Source organism: Dermacentor silvarum, chromosome 7, assembly GCF_013339745.2.
Source record: "Dermacentor silvarum isolate Dsil-2018 chromosome 7, BIME_Dsil_1.4, whole genome shotgun sequence".
Lineage (NCBI taxonomy): Eukaryota > Metazoa > Arthropoda > Arachnida > Ixodida > Ixodidae > Dermacentor > Dermacentor silvarum.
In genome coordinates this window covers 11,073,048-11,089,747 of record NC_051160.1, presented here as the reverse complement: position 1 = coordinate 11,089,747, position 16,700 = coordinate 11,073,048, and the positions used below count along the sequence as shown (strand labels likewise).

The 16,700-nt window shown below is 43.9% G+C and overlaps 2 protein-coding genes across 2 annotated transcripts in view; one reads left to right on the top strand and one right to left on the bottom strand.

The window, feature by feature from the left end:
- The window catches only part of LOC119457550 (probable methyltransferase TARBP1), a 50,262-nt gene extending 41,740 nt beyond the window's left edge, over positions 1–8,522 (bottom strand). The window contains exons 1-7 of the mRNA XM_037719157.2: positions 7,129–8,522; positions 4,555–4,761; positions 4,421–4,473; positions 3,885–3,985; positions 2,492–2,627; positions 2,321–2,417; positions 925–1,132 (exon numbers count right to left, since the gene is read on the bottom strand). Of these exons, the coding sequence (XP_037575085.1) occupies positions 925–1,132; positions 2,321–2,417; positions 2,492–2,627; positions 3,885–3,985; positions 4,421–4,473; positions 4,555–4,761; positions 7,129–8,202 (1,876 nt within the window). The 5' untranslated portion in view covers positions 8,203–8,522. The remainder of the gene's footprint in view (positions 1–924; positions 1,133–2,320; positions 2,418–2,491; positions 2,628–3,884; positions 3,986–4,420; positions 4,474–4,554; positions 4,762–7,128) is intronic.
- A 201-nt stretch (positions 8,523–8,723) lies between these two features.
- Positions 8,724–15,582, top strand: LOC119457551 (uncharacterized). The gene is made up of 2 exons (XM_037719159.2): positions 8,724–9,040; positions 9,703–15,582. The coding sequence occupies exons 1-2, from the start codon at positions 8,852–8,854 to the stop codon at positions 10,600–10,602; spliced, it is 1,089 nt and encodes a 362-aa protein (XP_037575087.1). The 5' UTR covers positions 8,724–8,851; the 3' UTR covers positions 10,603–15,582.
- The last annotated feature ends 1,118 nt before the right edge of the window (positions 15,583–16,700 follow it).

The following is a 16,700-nucleotide window of genomic DNA, read 5'->3' as shown; positions in this document are numbered from 1 at the left end:
TAAAACAGACAGGCTAATATACTTTCTAATATATACAGTTGAACTTCGATATAACAAAATCACATCCGGCATAAAAATACTTTCATTCTATTTGATCTTCATTATAAGCATACAAGTTGACATTAGTGAAAAAAATTCCGATTGGGTCTATGCAAGAGAAATACAAGAGCGACGGCTACAACTGGCCAGCAAAGGATCTCCTTTCAATTTCAATGGCCCGTCAGCAGTTTGCTATTCTGATACGCTGAATCTAACTCATGCTAAGTTACAAATATGCACTATGCACTGTCATTAGCACACAACTGTGTAATTGGTGTGGTCACACGGGAGCAACACACAGTGGCTGTTGCCTAACCAAGCCAAGCCGCCGGCCACAACATTACAGGCACATCACGGATTCGCAGCTTCAAGCTGCTCGTGCTGAGTATTCAACTTTTTTTTTTCAGCTAAAATATAAATTTTTAGCTACGAGTGAGCAAATATCCACTTTGCTGTAACCAATATTGTCTCGGCTCTTGCATTTATGGTTCCGTTACAGCAGCAGAATGCTGAATGAAATAAAGCACAGCAACCATATCTTAAACTTTGTTATATCCAAATATTCATTATATCTGTGTTTGTTATATAAAGATTTAACTGTAGTTATAAGAGATGTCCATTGCAACCTACAGTCATCCACAGCATCCGTTACAAAGATATCAAAGGTAGCAGGTTCACATCAAAGATATGAACCTATAGCAAAAAGAAAATAAAAGAAAAACCCTCTGACAACATGCAGCACATTTACCCCAAAGCCACGTCCACCACCCATTCGAAGAGTGCAGCCCGCCAAAGACGAAAGCTCTGGTGACGAGAGCTGGCCAGTCAGGAAAACTTGGCATGCAAGCCTCCTCGCTGGAGCACCGTTCAAGCTGTGCCACTTACAACTGGCTTCGATAAGGTCCTTAACTGAGTGCGCCAGAAAGCTGGTCACATCCGCTGGCCGGAGACCCTGTTCTGCAGAGTCCTCGGTCAGCAGGAGCTCTCGCAGCGCCGACACAGTCACCTTCCACTGAGCCGAGCCTCTCATTATGACCTCTTCTCTCTCAAAGAGACCCAGGAATGCTGAGAGCTGACGGTAGGCCACTTTCGTCTGAAACGAACCAATAACCACATGGTTTATATGTGAACAGAACAAGTACACCGAGCCAACTGCTTAATAATATCACACAAGAGCTGACCGGAATTATGGTCAGCACCTCATGATTGAGGATGCTTGCATAATAGACAAGAGTAAAAGAACTCATGCTTTTGCTCGTGTTGTCGGCTAGGTTGTTATCACAAACACAGTACGTACCTGCCAACCCATGAACGGCAAAATTAGTAAACCCCTCCCCCCCCCCCCCTCCCCCTTCTCTACGAAGGGGTGGGTGGGTAAATAGCTCACATTTTAAAACTTTGCCCTGAGAACACACTTTTGTGAGGTATTGATGATGATTTTTTTTTTACGCAGCACAGAAGTAGCAGCAAACACAGAGGAGCAGACTGACAAGCAACTCAGTGGTTTCATATCACAGTGATTTTTTTCAGCGACTTTGCTGCTGCCAATATCACCTGCTTCAGGAACTTCTTGAATACGCTTGCTCGAAACAAATACTCTGGTATATATGACATCATGCACTAGTACAAGAGGGCGACGCAGGTACATTCACAATTTCTTCTTTTTATATGCATCTTCTGTAATATTTCATTGTGCCGCCCCATCTTTCCACACCTTTAAAGCTTTCTCGCGAACTGAATTTGTTTTTCGTAATACCTTCGTACAACCAGCCAAAATTAGTAAACTTTGCAGAAAATTTTGGCGAGTTGGCAGGTGCTAGTGCAACACCCATTGTTCTTATCTGCATTTAATGCTCATGCTTATTGCTTTACTGTCCTATGCTGAAGGCAAATGTGCATGGGCATAGTTAACATTTCATTTCCAACGCATTATGTATAACCTACGTGCATGCATCAGGAAGCAAAAATGACACACTAAGAAATTTGGAAAATCGGAAGAAAGAAACAAAGACTGAGGTGTGTTAAGGGTGAGCAGGGGCAGCATTAGTGTTTGTAGCAGCAGCCTACCCGAAGAAAATCACTAAGACGCAAGCTTTCTGTGCATGCGGATACTTTTGCCTATTTTGCGGGCAAGCTCCGTCCCACAACACTGACTGGCCAGCTAGTCCTGCCAAAAGTGACTTCATCAAAAAAAATCGGCAGGATGCATCAGGACAAGGCATCTATCAATAAGTGTAGCCAAAATTTATGTTTAAACTTGTACGGTGTTTACTGCACTTACCGGATCAAGCAGCCGAAGGCAGACAACCAATAGATAGCACTGAGCAGCTGCCCGTAACACCGGCTCTTGAAACCGCTGTATGTCAACAATCACTGCCCTGGAAAGTCAACATGAGTTACTAGAACCTGACAACTAAGTGCGTGAGTTATTGAAACACAAGGAGTGACATACCCAACACTGACAAGTGCGGAGTCGCCTAGCACTGGCTGCTTCTTGAGGCCGAGAAGGGCATAGCTGATGTACATGAGTGAAACCCCATTCCAGGATTGCTTCGACAGGGCTGCAAACAGCTTTTCGAGGAAACCTCCTGCATCGCGTTAAAAGAAGATGACTGCGTGAGCCTGTGCCAACTGCATGCCAGCAATGGCAACAGACACTACAGAAATGGCAGGGCTGTAAGCATAGCAATCCTTTTGACTAGTAACAACCGTTTAAAAACCACCAAACAACAAAGTCAGGAAGAACGCAAAGGACATAAACTTTTTCATTTTTTCTTGAACTAAGCTGTGCAGTAATTCTACCCAAGAAGAAACGGGAGGAAGGAAGTAAAAGGTATAATAGCCACTGCCACAGCTCAATCAGTAGAGCAGTGGATGCATCACGTCTCAGAAGTATAAAATGCTGGGTGAGTTGGTACTCCATGACTGACGAAGAATCTCTTGTGTCCCTCGTGGATCATGCCATTTTTTGTCAACAAATCGTATGCACCGTTGTGGGTTAGAATCCCGCCAGTGGTGTGCTGCGTGTCCTTCCACTTTTATTTCATTATCTTTTATCAGTAATACAAGTAAAGACTTTAATCTAGTGGCTCCTCCAAAATTATTACACAATTCAGTCTTTACGAAACTGCATTTCCCTTTTTCTTCTCATGGCTCCCGTCGATCTTGAAGGACCTGCTATAGAGATATAAGTAAGGTAAACTAAACTGGTAGTTTTTTAGAGAAGCAGTACTGTATCCAATTTTTGGTTTTACAGTAAGTTCACCCCTGAACGTCTGGATTCTTAGCGAGAGACTGTTTATAGATCTATATGCTATTTTATAGAAAGAACTAGAGTGATTCAGGCAATCGTTTCCATCCTCTGTTCCTTCCCCCCCTCTCTCTCTCTGTACACTTCTGGAATACAGCACAGGTCAGTTCTTTGCAAGTAAGACACACAAGTTTAGCACGCAGGACAGAACAGTGAAACGGCCAAGACAAGGTGCAACAAAGCACTCAAGTTTATTGCATAAGTACTGGCTCATGTGTCAGTGTGGAATGGTAAAAGTGAAAACAAAAATGCGCACGAAACAGCACCCATCAAATTATGCAATATGAGCTTTTAGGTTACCTTTTTACGGTAATTTGTGGCTTCGTAAGCCAGCAAGGTCACAAAAGCTAAAGATTGGTGGCAACCACATTTTAAAGTGTCTGCTTGGATAAGTTAATCATTGAAATCATCAATCAGTTAACATCAGTTAAAGGAAGATTACGCTGTATTTAGAGGTAAATGGAGAGTCAACATGAAAAGCCCGAAGAGTCACTTTAAAAGGTTTATAAGCAGTTCATGCTGTCAGACTACGTACCGAATTTGTCAGTGGTTGACAACACGTCGTGGCAGTGTTTAAAGAAAGCTTTGAGGCTTTCTGACAGACGAGCCGGAGAACCGAGAGGATCGGTATCTTCCCTTGAAGAAAAAAAAAAGAGAGAGAAAAGAAAATGAGACAGTAAATCTTTGACAAATAAATTTGCACAGGTATAATTCACCAATGTCTGTCACACAGCAGTTGCCTATTACACCAATACTCCAAAACATTATTGCCATAAAATGAACAAATTTATTCAAAGATCGGTCAAGTGCACTAAAGAAAAGTAACATGATTTTTCATTTTGTAATCAGATTCAGAGAAAAATCTGCATACTGCTACATTCTGACAGCAAGTCCGCAGAACACTCGAGTGAAAAATGTCAATCTTTAGATTAGTGCAAGCTTGTAAGCTTCTTACTGCGCACAGGATACCACAGTGAAATCCCCTATTTACATCTGCTGCTTTATGAGGTGAAAAAATTGATTTGACAAAGTTGTGGATGATCAAGTATAAGCACTTCATGATATACGCACCTAGCAAAGATGGCACAGTCATTCAAAGAGCGTACGAGAGGACCCAGGACAAACTGCAAAAAACAAAGAGTGAGGATGGCGACGCAAAGTACTTGCATTGTGCTTTGTACGCTAAAATTTGGAAGCCTTCACACCTTTTCCATGTTGTTGTCGAACATGAGCTTCACCAAAGCCAGCGAGCTTGTAAACTTCGAGATTGCCCACTTGGCCACAGTCCGGCTTTCGTGCGTCAGCATCCGGTGGAACACCAGGAGTAACCAGGAGGCATGGACTTTCGGGGAGCCCTCCATGCGCTCCAAGAAAGACGCAAACTTTGCCAGCATTGGCTTCACAACATGGGGCTGAAACATGGGGCAACACTCCTATTCTTCACCAATCCCATTTACAGCACTTCCTACATTGCGCTCACTGGCATGTTGCATGTGAGAACGCATGACTAGTCATCCACCAATGCACACAAGTTTGTCATCACCCCCCCCCTCGCCCCCACTTGGCACTCCAGATAAAGTAGATCCATACCCATTAAGGGAGGGAATGGTCAGGTAATTTGGTCACCTTGGTTTTCTGCGTTTTGTATTAAAGGCTACTACTGCATATGCTAATCAGAAAATTTGTGTGCTGAATGGGGATGCCCTTTCACTAAATTTGCAGTAGTTTTTCGCTCCTACATCTCTATTATATTCTGTAACATTGTATCAAATTTTAGATGTAGTTTCAGATTTCAATGTGCCTTTTCTTGGAAACTAATGACAGAATGACCATTTAAAATTTAAATAATTCCATATAATTACTGTCTCGATACGGAATCTAAAAAAATTAGCATGTGCTAGCAGCACTCAAGAAAAAAAGCATTGCTCACACTCGTCATGACTTATAAGTAGGAAATTTAAAATCTTGATTTTTTTTTTCTGTCTTTTCACCATTGTGATGAATGTTTTAATATCGTAGGTTCAGAATGTTGACAATACAATGCATTAAAGCTGTAAAAGTTTCACTATAATTACTTTGCATGTTTACCAGAAGCAAGATGAGCATATATGGAATCTGCAGCAATAACCCGACCTAACAACCAGAGTTACAATATGGGCTTGCTGGTAGTTCATAACACTAAAACCATCACAAGTGTATGAAGATGCAAGGGCAAAGCTTGAACTTCAAACAGGGGACAACCAAGGAAGTACAAGTGTTCAGTTAGTGCCGTATAAGTACACTAAGAGAAACGTAACAAGAGCTGTTTTAATAAATTACTTTTCTAAAATATCAGAAAAGCTGCAATAACGGAAGACAAGTGGAAACGATGCCTTGAAGTTCCCGCACCAACCTGCCATGACGTCATGAATTGTGACGCCCCATGCTCGGGCCAAGTTATTTTTTTTAATCGATAAACACTGTATTTACCAGGTGCATTTGTATTTAACAAATTAACATTTAACAGTATTTAATGATTAACGTTGTATCCAAAGACTGAACTTGGCAAGTTTCGAGAAGTTAATTTCACAGTACCACAACGGCCCAAATAGGAGAAAATACATTTAAATCAATGATGTCAAGTTGGCATACATGCATAAAATGCACGTTTGGCCCTCATTTCGTCTTTTAGTAAACAACCTATTCCCACAATATATGAAAAAATACAGAAGTTCCGAAAGAATGCTTGATTAGCCTAAATGATTTAGTATTTTACTTTAGTGTCCCTTTAAGGCGACACTAAAGAGAACCATTAAATTCATTTATAGTGGTATTCTACCAAAACGTAACCTCCATTCATGCGGTGGAAAATAATTATCATTAGTGGAAAAAAATTCACAGGAAGCTTGCATTTCTTGAATTTCGCACCAAAACCTCAGCGCTGGCATGTCGGTGTACCTGATAAAGTGTGATGTAACATCTTTTCTCATATTCGGGCCATCTTGGCATAGCAATAGTTCTTGAAGCTAGCTAGGCCAAGTCCTTTGGTTCTTTCACAATACTGAACTAGAGCAGATGCTGTTGAAATCCACGACGACATCATGGCGAGTTTGATGGGTGTTGACACCAAGTTTTGGCGTCTTTTCTAGCTTACCAAATCTCCTTTCCCAGTAATTTTTTTTTTTTTTTTTCTGTTTCAGGGATGCGATTTATTCATACAGCTTAAACTAATATTCCACCTAAGTGCATACTCCCACAGTCTTCATAACATCCCCCACCTAGATCCAAAGCTGTCATTCAAATGTTTCTATCCTTGTTTATAATCCCCATGTAAGTGCACTGCATGCCTGCAACGTGTGTGCTTATGTCTTGAGCATGATAGTTTTTGACTTCTCTGCTCTTCTCGACAATAAACTTTCTCTCACATTCACATTTCCCCCGAGCTGGAACAGTTGAGCATAGAATGCGACGTCAAGATGCATTGCAGTTTCCCAAAACACGCTCTGCAACACTGATTATTCATGCCGCAAATATTGTATATGGCATTTCTGTGGGGCTAATGAGCAGCTACACTGCTTTCAACTAGCTCCTTCTCAGCGAGTGTATATAGTCGATACAGGTGCGTAGAAACACCACAGATTTAAACTGTATTTAGCAAGATTTTGCAAGTCTTGTCAAAGCCACTGCTGCAATACACAATAGCTGAAGCACACAGATTTACCTTAGTAAAAGGTATACGAAACCCGAGACTTGAGACACAGACTCTTGCTGTGCCTCACTTGAAGTGAAGCCATACAAACCTGTTTTTCTTCAAGCACTTCCAAAACCAGAAAGAGTTCTTGCCAAACACCCTTTAGCTCAGCTGCTTCGTCTGGATTCCAGGTGAATACAAGACAAGAGAGGACCAATTTCTCATCGCAGCATGCGTCTAAAACGTGCTTCATGACGTACATAGACCTCTTTCGTGCCAGTGAGTCGGAGTGTACCAAGCCGTGCTGCACAATCTGCCAGAACAAGTCGTCACAGACTGTGGCGCTCTCACTTGGCTTCAGAAAAACAGTGTGTCGCAGGTACTGGGCAAGCCCGCACAATATCGAGAATCCGCCGTGGTTCTTCTCCAATAGATATCCGTTGTCGTCCGCACCGAAAAACGAGCGCACAATTTCCAGGGCCCTCCTGACAAACGACCGCAACTCGGCTTTTTGGAAAGTTGCGAGTTCGGGCACGTACCTCGCAATTACGCGAGACATTATTGCAGGTTTGCCCACTTTTAGAGCGTCCAGCATTAGCTGCGACAAGTTTTCGAGACGTCCGCATTTGTTGCCGATTCGAACCAACGCTTGACAGCATTCGAAGCATAGGTTTACAAGCGGCAACGACGGGTCGAGACTGTCGCTCAGAGAAGCAGAAAGGAAGGTTTCGGCTGAGCTGGCGACACCGTCGCACGCCGCCTTCAGTTCGTCCTCTCCAAGCCTGCTAGCGCATTCTAGAAGGTGCGGCACGATGTCAGAGAGGCTCGTCGAAAACGCCTGACGCTGAGGGCTTAAGTTAGACTGGGGGTCACAGAGGAGAGCGGAGATGGCAGGTGTTACGGCCCGTACGAGCAGGCGCAGGCTAGAAGCGTAAGGTTGTTGGGCGTCCAACAATCTGTCTTCGTGGCGAAGGCAGGCGTCTTGGAGAACCAGCCTGGTCGTGCGAGTCACGGAATCGTGAGGCCAGCTGCAGGTCGCTGAATTGGCCGAATCGCCGCCGCTGACAGGGGCATAGATCGAGCTTCGCCAACAGCTTGCGAGCTTTTCTAAAAGACTGATCGCCCCGTCGGCGTTGTCACCGCAACAGCCGATGGAGATGAGTGCGAAATCTTCGAGCTCCATCCCGGAAGGACGCGACCGGGAGCAGTTGAAAGCCGTATACGGGGTCTCTCCGACGGCTCTGTCCGTAAACAAGGACGGGATCACAGGTTGCACTCCTTACCACGCACCACGTCTATCCGGACGCATGCTTGTGTTTACACTAAAACAAGGCGACCGGCAGTGCGCGCCACAGAGACGTCAGCGCTGCAAACGGCCATTTACAAAAAAAAATTTGCCTGCCGAACGCCGAAAAGCTTTTAAATAACGCGTACGTCAACCCTTCGTTGAAGTGCCAACCCGAAAGCACGTGCACCAAGCCAACCGAAACAATCATAAATAATGTTCATTATCATCATCACTATCTATGCAAAATAGAAAATTTATGCATTATGTCGCCAAAAGTATTCTCTATTACATTACAATAAATTTGCTCTGTAACTATTAATAGTAAGTTAGCTCTTATAGCTTTTGTCGCAGTGAAAGGCTGAACAACGCTCTTTGAAGAACGGCAAAGAAAAAGTTGTTTACGTTTACATCTTGTTTACAACATGGCTGCCCTGTAATGGTGATGCAGAACGGGAGTTCTCTCCGTTCTGCTTGTAGACGCTCCGTTTTTAGCGTTTAGATTAAGTTATATGCACTAAGGGAACAGCAAAACAACCGCGTAAAGATGCCGGCGCTAATCGAACGACCAAAGATGAGCCTGCAGATGTGGGCGGCCTTGAAGAGCCACATCATGCGCGAACGGGAAAGGAAAAAACAAGAGCAAGAAGCTGACGAAGCAATCGAGCGGCTGCGTCGAGAACAAGAACTGAAGCGCAAACAAGATGCCATGACTTTGGAGGAAATAAAAGACCAGGTAAGCTTTCAAAAAACAGACTAGTGTACAGTCCCCAGTGTTAGCTTAGAAAATAATGCTGTGCCACACGTTATCAGGTCCGTTATATACCTCCCCTCTTCTCTATCCTTTCGCATCTTGCGTATTCCGTACCAATAACATCGCGATACTGTAACGGCGATACCCTGTACTGTCGCGCTTCGGTTCGTGTTCGCAAGATATAGCGCTCAGGAATCGTGCGATGCTTTATGGACATCGCATGTGGTTAAATGAGGACCCTTTTCAAGTATATGGGTAGTGCGCATATCATCGTATTGTGTTTCCGCTTTTCTGCACATGTCCCCGAGTTTTCTGTTTGCCCAAATGTTTCATTTGAGTTGTTGCAAGTGTATGGAATATTTGGGAATAACCGCAAGTGACGTAATGAATTCCCCTGGATGTGTTGCGAGTTTGTTACGTTTTTGTTATATCTGTGCTTGCGTACTCCTACTGCAAGCAAGTTCACGAGCTCTGCTCCGTGACCAATTTCTGGCAAATCTTAATTGCACACTATAAATTACAGTTGTCGAATCAGTGACTGCGTTAAGGTTATAGCTCTAGGTAAGCTAAGCACTAAGCTAAGCTAGTGCAAAATTGAAAACGAAGGAACATTCTGATTTTCATTTTTCGCGTGGGTGCTACAGGTCACGCAGTCAGAGAAGAAGCTCAAAGAGCTGAAGGACGAGAAGCATCAGCTTTTCATGCAACTCAAGAAAGTACTCCACGAAGACGACACTCGGCGTCGAGCGCTAGACAAAGAGGCCAGCGAAATGGCCGCAGCCCAGGCTGCTGCGGCCAGTCAGGCCTACGCTAACCACCAGGCTCTTGGCATCGTGGGAGGAGCAGGCCAAGCCCAGCCCCTCTACATCCAGAGCCTAGGCCGCACGCCCGTCCTGTACAAGATGACAAGCCCACAATCTGGCAGTACCATCAGGACCCATCCAAGCTCGCTGAAGCGGCCTCACTCACCTTCGCCACCCCTTTCATCACACTCCCAGGCCGGTTACCAGGCTCCCCAGTTTACATACAAGGCGCAGGTCACTGCATATGGTTCCAAGCTTGTCCCATATCAGACAGTCGTGACCTCTGGAGCGCAGCAAACTCCAGTCTACTATGCGGCTCACCACATCCTTGCGGGCAGCGACACGGCCGCGTCACCTATCTACAATACAGCCACATATGCACCGCAGTTCACTACCCACTCCTCAACAGCAACAGAACTCACGTTGAAACAGCACGGAGTTGTAACGCCCACCTCGTCCTCGTCATCACAGGGGCAAGGTTACACGCACATCTCACAGCAGGCTTTCCAAAAGCATCTGGAACACGGAAGCAGCAAGGGAGCCGCATCGTCATCGAGTAGCAGCTACAGTGACGACAAGTTTTACGTCCAGACGAATGTGATCCCTCGGGCTTCACATTCCGGGTCACTCGTGACGGGGCAGCCGGTTGTGTCGGTGTCTCGCCAAGTGAATGGTACATTTGCAGGGCAGAGTGTTCAGCGTCACCAATACACTAGTCAGTCGGGAACACGGTTTTACTGAAGCCACCAAAGCACACAGTTTGTTGTTCTTTTTGTTTTCTTTTGTTTTGTTTTTTTGTTTTTTTTTTACTTTGGTTGTTTGTTTCCTTCTTTATGACCATGTTTTAGAATGTTTGCTTTGTTCCACGCTGTTTTCGAGCTGGCTATAGCAGCATCAAGTCATACACATCCCGGACTTTCTCTTTGCTCTCTCTCTCTCTCTTTTTTTGTAATGATAGCAGTAATTTAATGGTATGGATTGTTGAAAACTGTTCTGAAAACTGTAGCCGTGTGCATGATGCACATGTTGTCAATCCATTCACTTCTTGTTGTTTTTGTTTCCAGGGGTGTGTCACAAGAGCCATGCTAATGTTGAGTGCCATATGAATGGTTTTGCATAATCTCGTTATTTTCAATTTGCAATCATTAATTATTCATTCCATGCAGCACTCTTCATGTAATGGCATTGGTCAGCATTGAGAGCTTTCAGTTAATACACATTGGTGTATATAAATGACATGTGAAGTGAGCTTCTATTATGATGAATTCTCAAGCATCAGAATCTGATTTTGCTGTTCACATGGCTTGAGGTGAATAGTTATCCTTACTGTTTCCAAAATGTTTCCTGTGATGTCATGAAGTATGGCACAGCAGTCAATTTATGAGTGAAGATGTTGTGCATCCTGTCATCTTGCGCAGCTGAAGCAACGTCTCAAGATCTTCTCTTTTTCCAATATCAAAGTTATCCACACCATTGATGTTAAGGACTCAACAACCTTGACAAGGACATGCCTAGTAAGGACAGTTTTGTCATCAGTTTCAAGGACTTCATATGATTGCCACTAAGCACATTGTTGTTACATTCATCTTGCATCTGTTCATTTTTTTTTTTTTTCCCAGGACCAACGTCATTGAAACCATTTGTTTTGTTGATCTCCTATAATGATGTCAGCAATAGCCTTGTTTTCTTTGTTTTTCCATGTGTGGTGATTTGCTTCGCATGCAATAAAAGCAAACATCGCACTGAAGCTATAAACAGCTTTCCATCGATTGCAGCTAACATGTCTTCTATGCAGTCATGCTTGTGTGTATGAGCCTTGTCCCAAAGTTCCTTTAGCACTGAATGTACCGTCGCATTACCACTTGTGCAGTGTGCAGTGATGTCCAGGACATCCTCTCTTTAGCAACATTGTGTTTGGCTCGGCAACGTACCTGCATTCGCTTTGATAGTGGTGCTCGGGAACTGCCGTGTTGCAGGCAATGCCAAGTTGTCCAACCACCAAGTCAGTGCGTACAATTAACTGTAGCCAACTGTTTATGTATTATATGCACGTCCCTGTGTCCTTTCTTCAATACTTTTTCATGGTATGCAACTGCAGCCACTAATATTCAAGTCCAACCTCTCATATGCAATGTGTGCATGCACGACTTGCTGATCTGTACTAAGCACTCCTCTATGCAGATGGTTCGTCGACTTGGGACAACCTTCTAATTCACCTTTTTTGCAGCTACTTGCGTTACAGCCCAAAGTTACACCTGACACGTACCGATCCCTAAGACGGTGTCAAGTCTGTGTAATACACTGCACTTTGCAACAGCTTTAATGTCATAATTATCATATTTACTGACTGTATTTGTACTGTTTACTCGTATGTGGGAAAAAAACGCACACTGTAGGGTATTGTTGGCGTGATGGCAGGACTCTTCTCAGTATTGCCTGAGCCTTGTGGTGAGCAAACTAGCATACAGCTGAACCATTGACGTCTACAGTTTGGTCCACTGTTAAGGCAAACGTGTAAGAGCATTGTGTGAGCAAATTCACCGCTACAAATATAGTCGGTGATGGGTCAAAAAAACAGCGGCAGGTGTCCCTCAAAGGGAACATGTACACATGCACCAGCGAATCACATCGTCTATAGATGCCTTCTCCTTTGTATCCTTGTCCTCTGCTTCACTTTCCTCAGACGCTTCTTTACCAAGAAGCTCCTCACCCTGCTGGGAGATCCTTTACATCCATCAGGCATAAGTGACTGCTCTGTGAAGCAATCAATCAGTCCATTTAGCCTTTTCTGTTACATCAAAACATATTGCTGGGATAGTTGGTTCATTATGGCAGCAAACGGTGCCGAGAACACGAGAGGCAAGCAAAGAATCGTCTCGGTCTTCTTGCTTTTCCCTCAAGTACTCTGGCACCGTTTGCGGCCTGTCCAGATACATGCCAGTAGTGCACAAACAAGGGTAAGGGGTGTTGGAGAGGAGGTACTTTGTCTACAAGGCCAGTGTTTCTCCTAATCCCCTTTTTCAAACAACCCATGTGTGCGGTGGACTGTCTTCTCCGTTCCTGTACTTGTACATTTTGGCTGTTTGGGCATGTGCTGCGTGACCATGATGTACTCATTGTTGCTCAACAGCTAGGGCTCCTCCCCTTCGTGTCAGGGAACTATTTCTTAAAGTGCAGAGAGATAGACAACAGGTGCATCACGGTTTCCTGGGACAAACTCTCCTGCATTCTTGACTTGTCACTGACAATAGTTTGGAAATGTCTTATCTGTACAGCAAACAAATTCTGGCTGGTTTACCTGGTTTTCTGGGGGCATCGCCTGCTTAGTGTGCTGACACTGATTCTGCTGGCAGCCGCAGTGCCTCCAGAGTGCGACACATCTGCTTGCATGTTCCACTTAACAGTGTACCACACTGTACGTACTAGTAAGCCCGCGTTCAGCCTGTGAGAAAAAAAAGGTTGAAATGGTGCTTACAGCCTCTTGAGGTTTGTACACATTGGAACGATTTCTTGACTCACTTTGTGTGTGTGTTCTTCAGCCTGCCATGTGTTGTACGGTACCAAGTGCGAGCTCTAATGTTTGACCATGTCTTGACCATTTCTCGAAGTGTGCATTTTTTAAAATCTTTTTTCAGAATCCAACCTTCGCCTCTTTTTAGTCGAAGCTTTACAATGTGTGCTTTTCGATGTTGTGCCGACCTTTGTTTACCTACTTGTTTTTTAACATGTTCATTGCTTACAACATGAACATATATATACATATGCTTCTGCTGTTACAAAAGTGGCAACAGAGTAGCTTTGAACAGCTTCAGCTGTTTGAGGGCACAAGAGCGCTGCAAACAGGTCAGAGTACTTGGGAATGTCAACCAATCAATAATATTGAAGTCACTATCAGTGTTCTAACAGTGTCTATAAACTGGTAGAAAGTATTGCTAAATTATTTCCTATTGTTTCTTGTCTCCGCTCCTCTCTCCAAACTTTTTTTTTTTTTTTGGTCCCTTGTGCTCATTAAAGGGCAAACCAGAATCCCTTGGTCAGCTTTCAGTTCTGATGCACCTACCAACTTTTCAAGTTTGGTTGTTCTAAGGGCTCTGACCACATATAAGCATATCCTGGGTTTTCCAAGCCTGTCTGCAGTACTCTGTTACCTCCCTCGCTAGCACTTCATTTGCAGTAGGTTCCTGCCTCATGTGACATTGTGTACAAAGGTGTGCCATTTGTGGACGTATTTCCACTGTAATTATTATGCAGCAGTCGTGTCATCTTTCTCGCGTGGCTGTACATTTTTTTATGCAACTCCCCCACACAGCAGCACTGTCTGTGCGTCACAAAGAGCAAAATATCTATTTGGAGACTCGCCGACTAGCACAACTGTAAGCAGGAAGCCAGCAAATGTTGCTAGAAGAGAAAAAGGCACACAAGAACAGAGCCTTCTGTATGTGGATAGTACGCAACCATTGGTATATGCTCCACTATAAGCAGGAGGCCAGGAAATGTTCCTAGAAGAGAAAAAGGCACACAAGAACAGAGCCTTCTGTATGTGGATAGTACGCAGCCATTGGTATATGCTCCACTATGAGGAGCAGCCTCAATCTTTTCAACACAGTCGAACCTCGTTCTAACGAAGTCTCATCGGACACAACCTTCTTTATATTCTATATTCATTGTAAGCACATGTTCGTCTAGTGCCAAGATTGTTGAGAAAAATTTGACTCGCTCTGCTATATCCGTGTTTGTTATATTGAGGTTCGACTGCACAGTTAAATCAAAAAGCTGGAAAAAAAAACTGCATCTATCGAGCTTCTTAGCAACAGTGAGATGGCCGTGTTAGGAATTTCGGCTTGGCTGTAGAAGCCAACAAAAACTTTGACAAAGAAGCAAGGAACCAGTAGATCATTGGAGACACTGCTGCAAAGAGCGCTGTTTAGGTCTGTTCTCAGCCAAGGCAAACAAATTCCAGCCTGCAATTTGCACCGTTGCACTGCCTTTCAGCCAATAATAATAATAATCAATGTATCACAGCTCTTAACTTGTGCACAGATTGCGACAGGTGCAAGGGTTCGGTGGTGCATTTGCGCATACTCTATGACTGGAACGACTTATTAAATAACTGTAACCGTTCTCATACTTGCAATGTCATGTTCAGCACTGTATGCCTTTTGCCCCCTCCCACTGGCAGTACTCTCACTATACTGAAGGCTCTGGAAGAGAAAATCCTTAAAGCAACATCTGGTGGCATGAAATTCAAGCTTCCTGCATGAAGCTTCATTTGCGTAGCAACCAGGATACTGTAAAGTTCTCAACCACCTGGTGACCCTAGCATGATACAGGTGCAGACACACCTGCAGCGTGTGACACCTTGCAGTCACACTGATGAAGCCAGTTTCTCCGATTAAATATTTCTCACTCCTTTCCCAGCACCATACTTGCCAGCCGGTACAGCTGCTAGCAGTTTGTTTACAACTTTTTGCCATAAATCTTTCTGTACACTATCGAAAAAAACCTATTCAGAGCCCTATATATCTATACAATATATAAAAATATATATACACATATATATATATACACATATGTATACAAGATTTTAGCGTGGAGCATTTTGCCAAAGGAAAGCTGTGTCATTTTTTTATAATTTCTATCTTCTCCACTCTTTCCTGCCCAGTTATGTTTTTGTTGTATATTTACATTGCAACAATAAAGGGAGCCAAGCGATTGTCTCAAGCTTTTTCCTTGTCCTTTGTACCGTCCTAGGAACAAGTGTGTGGTGCTCATGAAAGCATTAATGAAATGCAGTGTCAAGAGTGTCGAATGATATGCCGCTATGGTGCCACTTCACGAGTGTTCAAGATGATAGCCCTTTTGCTGCAACTAGCTTTAAACTTGCTCGAAGGCTTGAAAAAAAGTTGCAAAATCTGGAATGGAGTGGCTTAAAAGTAATGTAGTGTGGGACAGCTTTTATTCAAGATGACCAAGGGTTATATCTGCCAACTCTTCCAAATTTTTTTGTAAGGTTCACCAATTTGGCTCATTCTATGATTTTACAAGTGTTGCATGAAGTTCTGTGAAAAACTTAATTTTGTTTACGAAAACGTTTTAAAGCTGTTGAAATGTGCGAGATTGCAAAAATGTGTGTAAAATGTATACTGACGGTACTTGCACAACAGTGCAAAATGCCATATACTGGACAGGTACTTGCTTCAAGCGAGTTTATTCTTGTAAGTTCCCGAAGCAGCTAAAATTTACAGCAGCCATGTCGCTGAAAAATCGCTGTGATCTAAAAACAATATCAGTGTCTGCTGTTCCAAGTTGGCTGTGTCTAAAGGTACTCGCTAATCGTTAATGAAGTGTGCACGTATCTAACAATGTATGAGCTGAGGCCAAAATTTAAAATATCCAAGGACATCTAAGCACTTCTTTTGAGTTGTGAATGCAAAAGCATTAAAGTCCAATTGAACACTGCTGAGCGGTCGTTCGAGTTATGAACTCGTGGGCTAGCTAGTGCGTTGAGATGCTTGGTGCGTTTTGATTTGGCCTCACCGAGGCAGGCTTCCAAGAACGAGGGTGATTTGGCGTCGCGGCAATGCCCTCTCCCCTCACGCAACGCCTGGTGCGCTACTACGGTGCAGGGGGTGACCTTTCGCCCGCTTTGTTCCGTCGAGGCCCGAGCCAGCAGCAGGAGGGCACTCGTGACGTGGCGTCGCAGCCAGTGGGAATTTAGGTGCCATTTCACTGCTACAGACGCCGCCGGCGTTTTCGCTCAGTGGGCCATTTGAAGCTTTATCAATAGGTTCCCCCTTCCCCAATGAAGGATTTTGTGCCTGTGATATCTTTACGAATGC